Source organism: Macaca mulatta, chromosome 6 (genome assembly GCF_049350105.2).
Source record: "Macaca mulatta isolate MMU2019108-1 chromosome 6, T2T-MMU8v2.0, whole genome shotgun sequence".
Classification (NCBI taxonomy): domain Eukaryota; kingdom Metazoa; phylum Chordata; class Mammalia; order Primates; family Cercopithecidae; genus Macaca; species Macaca mulatta.
In genome coordinates this window covers 180,150,497-180,160,981 of record NC_133411.1, presented here as the reverse complement: position 1 = coordinate 180,160,981, position 10,485 = coordinate 180,150,497, and the positions used below count along the sequence as shown (strand labels likewise).

Genomic DNA, 10,485 nt, shown 5'->3' with positions numbered 1-10,485 from the left:
TTATCAGAAATAAAGGACACAATATTTATTGTAAGCCAGAATCATAAAAACAGCAGTGAGACAGTAAAACACTTGACAGTGGGCAATCTCAAATTAATAGCCTAGTAACAGTGTAGCGCAAACTGCAAAGGTCTTCTTCGTGTTCTGGGTTTGGGTTAAGTCGCAATCCCAAGTCCCAACAGTAATAAGAGTTTTTGTGGAGAGTTGGAAACCAGCTGTTTCTCATCCTCTGAAAATCTGAATTTTAGCACCTAGAACTGTTTTGGGTAGCCCTAAGAAGGCAGAGCTGCTTCAAATATTATATTCTAATAGTTACCTTCACCTTCTCTTAAAAATTAAATGGAGGCAGAGGACTGGATGCTGGCACCACCCAGAACTCCTGACTGGGGCTACATGACTCCTCCTGAAGAAATATCTCTGCAGGCAGTAATTGCACAGCTTAATTCTTCTAGACTGAACCACTTCAGATTTATGCCAGTGAAAAGCAAACATTGTTTGTAAGTCATTTAATTGTGTTACTGTCTCTCAACTTTATCAGATGCAGCTGAGGCAGGGAGGCCTGCGTGTGGTCCTGTGGGATGCTCTGTAGTGCTTCCAGGCTCGTTCTAAATGCTCACAGCCCAAAGTCCCTAACGCTGCTTCTTCCAGACACATAACAAACTACTCATTTAACAGGTTCCAATGGCATTCATCTCAATCCAGAGTCCATGGTGAAGGCTGCATCTCCAACAAATTGACAACCTTGATTGCAGAACCATAAACTAGTACACACTTAGGTGCAAACCTGGTTTATTCTGTTCTTTGGTTAAATATTGTTTCTATATCCTTTCAGAGCATTAGGAGAACAAAGATAATATTTGATAGAAAGACTGAAAACACATCCTTTGCTTTTCAGAGAAAAGACTGAATTTACACTGTGTACTGTTAGAAATTCTTATAATTAGGTTAGACATAGAAGAAGGTAGGGCTTTTGTTGTTGCTTGTATATTTTGAAAAATACATTCCCCTGGGCTAGCCAACATCACTGTCCTGAGACCCAGACCTTCAGGACTCTCTTGACAAAGGCTGCTCCACACATGGTCAGAAAAATCGGGTCAGCTCATCATGTCGAGATTGCATGGTTCAGTGCTGCCATCACTGCGCAGAGCCTCTGCCACATCTCTTCTGAATACAGACAGATTTTGGGTGAACCTGCAGAAAGAGGAAGAAAGGGTCAAGGGTAGTAATGAGGCCAAGCCTCCATGAATTTCTGGACGATAAGGCCACTTTGGAGTTCAGGACTTTGGGGAGGCCCCTCCTGGAGGAAGGCTCTAGATTTCAGCTGAGCTCCTTTCTCTCCAGTTTCATCGCCACTGCTGCTCTGCCACCAGTACTGCCAACCCCTCATCCCTTCCTGGAAAACAGGGTTGCCACTAAATTCACTCTGACCATCTTGAGGTGTACATTTTGTGATTCTACTTCTAAAAAACAATTTTAGAAAACTTAAATTACACATAGATGGTAAGGATTATAAAAAAAAAAGAACAAAAGTTTATGTGCCAGGCATTGGATTGAGTTTACTGATAAGCTCATTTAATCATCACAAGTCTTCCCTGAGGTAGGTATGAGTATCCTCATTCTACAGGTGAGAAAACTGAATTTAGTAGCTGAAAAAGAGGGGGCATGGGGTTAGACTACCTGGGTTCAAATCCTAGCTCTACACTTACGAGTCATGATACTGGATGAATACTTAACCTCTTGTCTTGGTACCTAATATGAGTAGTTACTCAAGGGATTGTAGAAAGTGAGAATTTAGGCCAGTTGCAGTGGCTCATGCTTGTAATTCCAGCACTTTTGGAGGCCAAGGCGGGTGGATCACCTGAGGTCAGGAGTTTGACACCAGCCTGGCCAACATGGTGAAACTACGTCTCTACTAAAAATATAAAAAATTAGCCAGGTGTGGTGGCGGGCGCCTGTAAACCCAGCTACTTGGGAGGCTGAGGTGGGAGAATCACTTGAACCTGGGAGGTGGAGGCTGCAGTGAGCCAAGATTGTGCCACTGCACTCCAGCCTGGGAAACAGAGCAAGAATCTGTCTCAAGAAAAAAAAAAAAAAAGAATTTATTGGGTCAGTTTGAGGCAATGCCTGTATGCCTGTAAGTACTCAACACAGTGCCTGGTACATGGACAACAGTCAGTCTTCGCTGCCTATTACTCTCATTAAACTAGGAGGACCACCTGCCATCATTTCACAGAGCAGCTCAGGAGGCAGTACTCAAATTTCCAAGCCTTAGGTGAAGTAATTTCCACCGAGACACCTAGGGCTTCCCCATTCAAGTCTCATCGGCTGGCTTCTGAGGTTGTCCCTTTCTGCGTGATAGAGGATCTTGAAGTGAACAGTCAAGGGAATATGTCTGCAGACCCCAACTGACTTGGTCATGTATTACCAAAGCCCAGGCTGGTAACTCCAGAATACACTGTGGTAACTCCAGAATACACTGATGATTTGCATTTCAAATGGAGCAGCATTTGAATGCTACTGCCTTTATAAAAGGATGGTGCAGATTTTTTTTTTTTTTTTCTCCTGAACACATGTTCTTTCTCCATCATTCATTACTGTCTGTCTTTTCTACTAGAATGTAAGATCCATGAGGGAGAGGAACCTTAAATAATTGGTTTACCACTGGTAACCCCAATGCCTACACAGTAGATTCTGAATAAAGTTTTATGAACTAAATGAATGAATGAATAAAGTCAGACCTAGCTGATAAGTTCAGGCTCCTTTCATTTAGATCTCATTGGCAACTGAGATACCAGCCATTCTTAAATGACAGGCAGAGGGGGAAACTAATACTGTAGGTCATAGGCCCCAGATGCCATGCTTCACTGCGTTCTGTCATTTAAACATCACAACTGATTATTACCATCTCCATTTCACTGGTAAAGAAACTGAGGAGTAGAGAAGTTAACTGTCTACTGCCACACAACCTACAAAGGCCAGATATAAAATATCATCTTAAAAAAATTTTAATTTAAATGTATTATTTTTGAGACAGAGTCTCACTCTGTTGCCCAGGCTGGAGTGCAGTGCTGTGATCTCGGCTCACTGCAACTTCTGCCTTCCAGGTTCAAGCGATTTTCCTAGCTCAGCCTCCTGAGTAGCTGGGACTATAGGCACGTGCCACCACGCCCAGCTAATTTTTGTATATTTAGTAGAGACAGGGTTTCACCATGTTGGCCAGGCTGGTCTCAAACTCCTGACCTCATGTGATCTGCCCTCCTCGGCTTCCCAAAGTGCTGGGATTACAGGCGTGAGCCACCGTGCCCGGCCAATTTGTTTTTTAATTGATATATAATATTTTTACATCATTATGGGGTACATACAATATTTTGTTACATGCACACAATGTGTAATGATCAAGTCAGAGGATTTAGGGTATCCATCACCTAGAGTATTTATCATTTCTATATGTTGGGGACATTTCAAGTTCTCTCTTTTAGCTATTTTGAAATATACAATACATTATTATTAGCTATAGTCAGGATCCTAACTCAGCTGTAACTGGGGTCTGTCTGACCTCAAGGCCTATGTTTGTTCAAATGCCAAGAAGTCTTTCTTCACTTTCCATAGCAGATTTGCACTTTCCTTCTTTTTATCTTTCAGTTGTAGTTATTTTTTCGTATCTCTCCTGTTGAATTGTAAACTGCTTAAGGGCAGAGACTACATTTGATTAATCTCTGCATCCCGGTATAATGCCTAGTATGACACTTGGAAGAAAGCAAATAACCACTAATATTTACTGAATTTGGAATGGAACTGAGTCTAGGATCACCAGGTGAAATAGAAAAGGGACATCCATGTGTGAGCTGTGTCACGCACAAGACAGTTATTTTCTACAAACCTGGAATGTCTACTTTCCCCAGCGACACACTACTGGGCAATGCTCACCTGTCTCTGTTCTTGATGGACAGATTCTGCTCCACTCCTTCCATGAGGTTTCTGAAGCACTGGGCGAGGACCTCCTGCCTGGCGAGAGGCTGGCTGTTTATCAGACTCGCTCTCAGTTCACTGAAATACTGATGGGCGACAGAATAGTGTCAGAGCTCTGACTCCAAACCCGGCCCGAAGACAGCTGGTAGGGGGATGGCTAGACCAGCTCTCATCTACTCAGGGCTCACTAATGCTCAGAGGAGTTTTTGTCTAGTTCCACGTTGAACTTTAAGCCCTTAGAGAAAATCTACGCCATAGAGACACTCCTACTTATAAATTCTATGATCCCTTCCATAAACTGTCTTGCTGTAATTGTTCTATTATCACTGCTTAGGCTGATGAAGTTCTTGTCTCCTCTGTGGGGGACTGAATGCATGCTTTTCCTGACTCTCATCTCTTCTAATCACAGAAAGACTGAAATGGGAGGGGTCTCCAGGCTGAAGGAAATAACTAAAATGCCCAGGGAGCATTTTAAGTGACTGAAGGCAAGGCCAAGGGTCTTTCCTCAGGCCTTATCATCTTTCCTGGCTTCAGTGAGTCACTCCTTAAACAACTTCGGGCTTTGTTCCAAGTCTCTGTCCTTGGGGGCTAGAATGGATTTACTCCTCTGAGGTGGGGTACTGGAGGGGCTTGCTTTAGTTTGGGGAGAGCTTTCTGGCACTAAGAAAAATATCTGTCATGCCTGGTCACAAATATCTGCACAGCCTTTTCTTTTCTGCTGAGGACTGTGGGCTTTTATACAAACACAAGCTCTGATGCTAAACACAGCTCCTAATCATTGGAAACAGCCTAATTTCAGCATGAAGACAATATTTTGCCAGTCATGCATTTATTCTTCCAAGCCCAAAAAGCATGATATTTAATTTCTATCATACATTAAAACAGCTTACATCAGAAAACACACATAATTAATATGTAGTCAGACTAATACTTAAATACTATATATCAGAGGCATTATACTTAAACCACAATGTCTTACTGAACAAGATTGGGAATGCACAAAACTACTTATTTTTCCCTTTTATAATGATGCAGTGACTCACACCAAATAGAAAATTATTAGTTTTTCATCCTAAACGGTGAAATATTGCCTCCATCAGTAAAGTATAATATTGTGATGTCATAAGCTTTTTCCAAACACTGAATTTGCCCTTATTCCCTCTCAATCATTTTAAAAGAACTGCTGTCTTTGATAGAGCTTGGATTTAAATCACAATAACGCCGAGGGAAGATGAATGACAGTGCTACTGAATGTGGCTAAAATTGGATACTTCAGCACAGGTGAATGATGAGACAGCTCTTCTCTTTTTGATATATTTTCTTCTTCTATTAGTTTCCTTCCAAGGCTGGGATTTTAGTTTGAATTTTAATGCATGCAGCTGCCTCTAATCTCACTGTCTTTTTCCCCAGTCCTATCTTAGTGTATAGACAATTCATTCTCCCAAGCTGTAATGCACTGTTCCTACTGACTACTGGGGAGACGCATGGGTTCAACAGGAAGCTGGGGAGGCTTGGGAGGTAGCCCAGGTGGTGAGTCCTCTAAAGAAGCTGGAGACGGGTGCTCCCCAGATGAAGGCTGCTGGTTCTGTGAGGAATCCCTGATGGGCTGCTGCTGCCACCATCTAGGGCAGTGGGGATCTCAGATATAAAGAGTGGTCAAGGCAGGCAAAAAGGGTTGTTGCTCAGAATTCTCCTGGAATGGGGGGAGTGGAGTGAGGACAAGCTTGAAACACTACTGAGCAAACCACCCAGCTGGTGAGCGGGAGCTCTGGGCTCCAGAAGCACTTGTTCTGAGGCCTCTGCTTACCTGAAGAAGATCTGAGACCTTTGGGGAAGGGCCTTGTAGGGGAATACAGCCTCACGGAGTTCTCAAGGTCCCAGTTCAAACTCAGTTGGCTCTGCTCCTCTGTCCTTCATCATCACAGCTCACCCTAGTTTATAGCTGCTCTCTTCTCCCAGGGACCACCTCCCGTGACTTCCTGCAATCACACTCACCTTCTCATTGAGCAGGATGAGCCCCAGGAGAGGCCTGGATACTGACCACTGGTTCCGACAGTCTTCAAAGACAATGGTGTTCATGAGGACAGACATCATCTAGAAGATAGAGTCACATAAAGACTGAGATGCCCTGGCTCAGAGTCCCCCTAATCCCAGGCCTTCCATGTGCTCAAATTCCACCCCTCCATCTTGCTAACAGCTGTGAAAGCTCTTCCTGGACAAACAGCCTAGACTCTAGCTTATAATGTTGCCTGTAGAAACTATTGGCAAAGACCCCCAGCTAGCTCCCTGTGGAAGAGCTTCTACCTCTGAAAGCCTTGGTGAGAATATTCCAGATAGGCAGAAGTCAAGAGGTCACTGAGCTAAGATGATCAGTCCCTGTCTCTCAAACCTGATACGCTTTCCTCTATGCTAGGGCACCAGGCGAAAGCTCAGCTCACCTTCCTGTCTGCCTCCCATTTCACCTAAGAGGTCATGTTATACAGATGAAATCTCTCCATGGCCCCTCTTGGAGAGAGGGAGGGGAAAGGGACCCATTCCATGTGACCCTGGAACATCATGTTTCCTGCTGGCTTAGGCTGTTCAAGGTTTCTCTTCACTCTTCGTTCACTAATTCACTCACTCACTCATTCATTCCTACATGTACATTCCTCATCCGTTCTCTTAAATTCAGCCTGTAAGACCCATAGGGGAGATAAGATAATATAGGCATTTATCACAACCTCTGACCTTAAGTAGCTTGAAACCTCCTGGGGGAGACTACTTAGGGGAGAAATAACAGGAAATAGGGCTGGGCAAAGTGCAGTGGGCATGTAGAGGAAGGAGGGAAGATTCTGGGTCCTTGAGGAGAAGTCAGGGAGGACTCCACGGAGAACATTTAAGGAGTTCATTATAAATGTGTTCTAAGCAGAGAAGGCATCAAAAAAGGAGGGTGGGGATGCACACAAAGGGTTCTGCAATGGTAAGAAACTTAGCATGACAGGAGAGAAGAGAGGTGGGCCAGAGGTGAGACACTAGTGCCAGACTGGAAGACCCTGCTGAGGAATCTGGACTTCATCGTGATGGTAGCGGGGAGCTAGTGATATGTTTGCAGCAAAGGTGGAGACATGCTCTGATTTGCATTTAAGAAAGATCTCTTTGGGGACATGTAGAATGTGTACTGTGCAGGTGAAACTAAAGGAGGAAGACGAGGGATGAGGCTGCTGCAACAGTCCAGGCAAGTGGCTGTGAAACAGGTTTCCGTCATTCATGTGGTGCTGATGATACAGTTTCTGCTTCTTGGACTCTTTACCTCCTACCTCTAAGCTCTTCTGTTCCCACAGCTCCAGAATTCCTTTCCCCCAAAGAGGGCAGGGGAAATGGCCGTTATGTGGCAAAGATCACTGCACACACCATTCCTTATTGGGCTCTGGTGACCTGGCTTGTTTGGAACACAGCTGGTTTTGTCCTCTGGTATTTTTTGAAATCCAGTTTACCCTGTGATATCAGGCAAGTTACTGAATCTCTCTCTCTGTGTCTCAGTTTCATTAACTATAAGGAGGGAAATAATAACCCAGCACAAGGAAGCTCTGAGAATCAAATGAGATAGTGTATACAAAATGAATTGCAAAGAGTAAAAAGTGCTATAAACATTTAAGGTATATAGTAACAGTAATGAGCTTTTTTGCAGTTCTAAAAGTCTGCCATTCTATACATCATCATAACAATTAGGCTGGTTGCAAATGAAATCTGCCAATTGCGTATTTATTCTATGTCCAGTCTCTCTGGGAAGAGGCTAGGACTTAAGCTTGGGATGTTGAACATCATTTGCAGATCACAAGTTTCCATGTACAATCTAACAAGCCACCCAAAGTCATAGAGCCACAAATTACACTGACGAGCAAAACTAGCAGATCCATCTAGACAGTCTAAAATATTATGGGCTTCACAATCTGAAGGCAGAACGGATAGTTTAATGGAAAAGATTAAAGTTAGAGGCACCAAATTCCTCCAGTAACTGACAAAGCATCTTGAAGTGATGCACCAAATACTTTATACGGTTCTCCTGTGTATTCATTTGTCTGAATGCATGTATTTATGTCTGTAATAAGTAAGGAGATGTTTGAATAAAACACTTTTCTAAAAATAAAGTTGGTTAAAATGGGTGATTTTTTTTTCTTTTTTATTCTTCTGGAAATATGAAAATTGGTGAGCAAATCTGCTTAAATGGTACTGACATGGCGGCCCATATCCAGAATTATTTTTTGTAATATCTTACAGTAGGGTATGGGGGAAACAGCCAACCAATGGGGGCAAATTCCTTTGCAGAAGGAGCATGTGGAAGAATACTGGATGAAATGCTTAAGTACAGAATCACTTCCCAGGTCATATGAAATCTCTGGTGGGAGGCTTTCTGTGGTTAACGACACAAATACATGAATACTGAAAGGAGACAGCTCTTGACCACCCGGCCCACAGTGAGTCACAAGGCACCATCAGTATTTGGTACAAGGAATGGCTGTGTGAGCTGAGGCTCCAATCCTTCAACTTCTGCTCACTTCCAATACTGCCACAGGGATGGCTGGAGTGGCTGTTTCAAATCTGCCCCACTTCTAGAGGTCTAGATCTAAATAAAATAAAATTAAACAAATGTGCCCAACATAGGCTACATTTTCTAGGGCCTATGTCTGAAAACACATACAGTATCTACTGCATTACCCTGAGCAGCTATTCTGCCAAACCAGGGAAGGGCCCATTTCTGAGGCAGAGTTGTAGGACTTGCTCCACGTAGGAAAAGCACACTCCACACTGCCTCAGGTGCTTCCTCATTCCCCTCCATCCTTCCCACAGGATTTGGCAGGAGTTTTAGGAAATTTCTCTCAACGAAGAGAAACCAACGTGGTATGGTAAAGCCAGGCTTTGGAGCCAATCAAAATAGAATCCCAATCTGGCCCTGCCACTTAACTTGAGACATTGGGCAAGTCATTTCACTTACTTGAGACTTTATTTCTTTACATATAAAATGGAGGACAGTAACAGCTACTTCAAAGGGCTGCTGTGAGGAATGACTTCTCTGACATATATCAAGCATTTGACACCGGGCTTGCCACATAGTAGGCATCAATCTACTGCTCCTTTACTGCTACTGCAGCTACTCTCTCTGGCCTAGCCCAGTGGAATTTCATGGCTCAATGAAGGGCCCCAATTCATGTCCTGATGAGATACAGATCAATGAGATTATAGTCTCTTCACAACTATCTAACTTTGTTGAGGGTTGCTGTAAAACACAGACACATATACAACGAAAATAGGAAACAGTTCAGAAAGCATCATTATTTGATCTGGCACATGTATTTGTAAGGATTTTGAATGACAATGTTTCTGTTGTTCTGAAAACCTGTAATTCTAAATAAAACACAAAATGACAAATATTTGACCTGGAAAAGTAAAACAAAGCAATGCTGTGTGATCTGTATCTCTGTTCATTCCCCAGCTCCTCTCTTACTCTTCTACCCTAACATGGGATGTAAAGCACAAGCATAAAGCAAATTGGACTTTCCTACCCAAATATGCTGCGTCATACTTTCTTTCATTTTTTTTTTTTTGAGATGGAGTCTCGCTCTGTTGCCCAGGCTGGAGGGCAACGGCACAATCTCAGCTCACTGCACCTCCGCCTCCCGGGTTCAAGCGATTCTCCTGCATCAGCCTCCTGAGTAGCTGGGTTTACAGGCACGTGTCACCACGCCCAGCTAATTTTTGTATTTTTTTTAGTAGAGATGGGGTTTCACCATGTTGGTCCGGCTGGTCTCGAACTCCTGACCTCGTGATCTGCCTGCCTCAGCCTCCCAAAGTGCTGGGATTATAGGCGTGTGCCCACCGTGTCTGGCCCGAGTCATACTTTCTCTATGGCAAGGCGGTAACTAAATGCTCACTTTATATTTACGTATGTATGTATGTATGTACGTATGTATGTATGTATGTATGTATCTATCTATCTATCTATCGATCGATCGATCGAGACAGGATTTCACTCCTATCACCCAGGCTAGAGTGCAGTGGCGTGCTCTCAGCTCACTGCAACCTCTGCTCCTGGGCTCAAGTGATCCTACTGTCTCAGCCTCCCAAGTAAATGGGACTACAGGCATGCACCACCACACCTGGCTAATTTTTCTATTTTTAGTAGAGACGGGGTTTCACCATGTTGGCCTGGCTGGTCTCAAACTCCTAACCTCAAGTGATCTGCCTGCCTTGGCCTCCCGAGGTGCTGGGATTACAGGCATGAGCCACGGCACCCAGCCTGTTCATTTTTATTTTTAGAGATAGGGTCTCACTCTGATGCTCACGCTGGAGTGCAGTAGTGTGATCATGGCTCAATGCAGCTTCAAACTCCTGGTCTCAAGCAATCCTTCCACCTCAGCCTCCCAAAGTGCTAGGAGTGAGCCACCATGCCTGGCTGAAATGCCCAATTTAAACCACTTCTGTTCTGTCTCCTGCTGAAATAGAATAGACAAAGATGTGGCTTGTGTTGGATGCTTTACT

At 43.7% G+C, this 10,485-nt stretch overlaps 1 protein-coding gene across 1 annotated transcript in view; it reads right to left on the bottom strand.

Annotated features, from left to right (window-relative positions):
• RANBP17 (RAN binding protein 17) overlaps positions 1-10,485 on the bottom strand; it is a 439,101-nt gene continuing 428,616 nt past the window's right edge. Inside the window, exons 26-28 of the mRNA XM_015141394.3 lie at positions 5,965-6,063; positions 3,928-4,055; positions 1-1,191 (exon numbers count right to left, since the gene is read on the bottom strand). Coding sequence (XP_014996880.3) covers positions 1,095-1,191; positions 3,928-4,055; positions 5,965-6,063 — 324 coding nt within the window. The 3' untranslated portion in view covers positions 1-1,094. The remainder of the gene's footprint in view (positions 1,192-3,927; positions 4,056-5,964; positions 6,064-10,485) is intronic.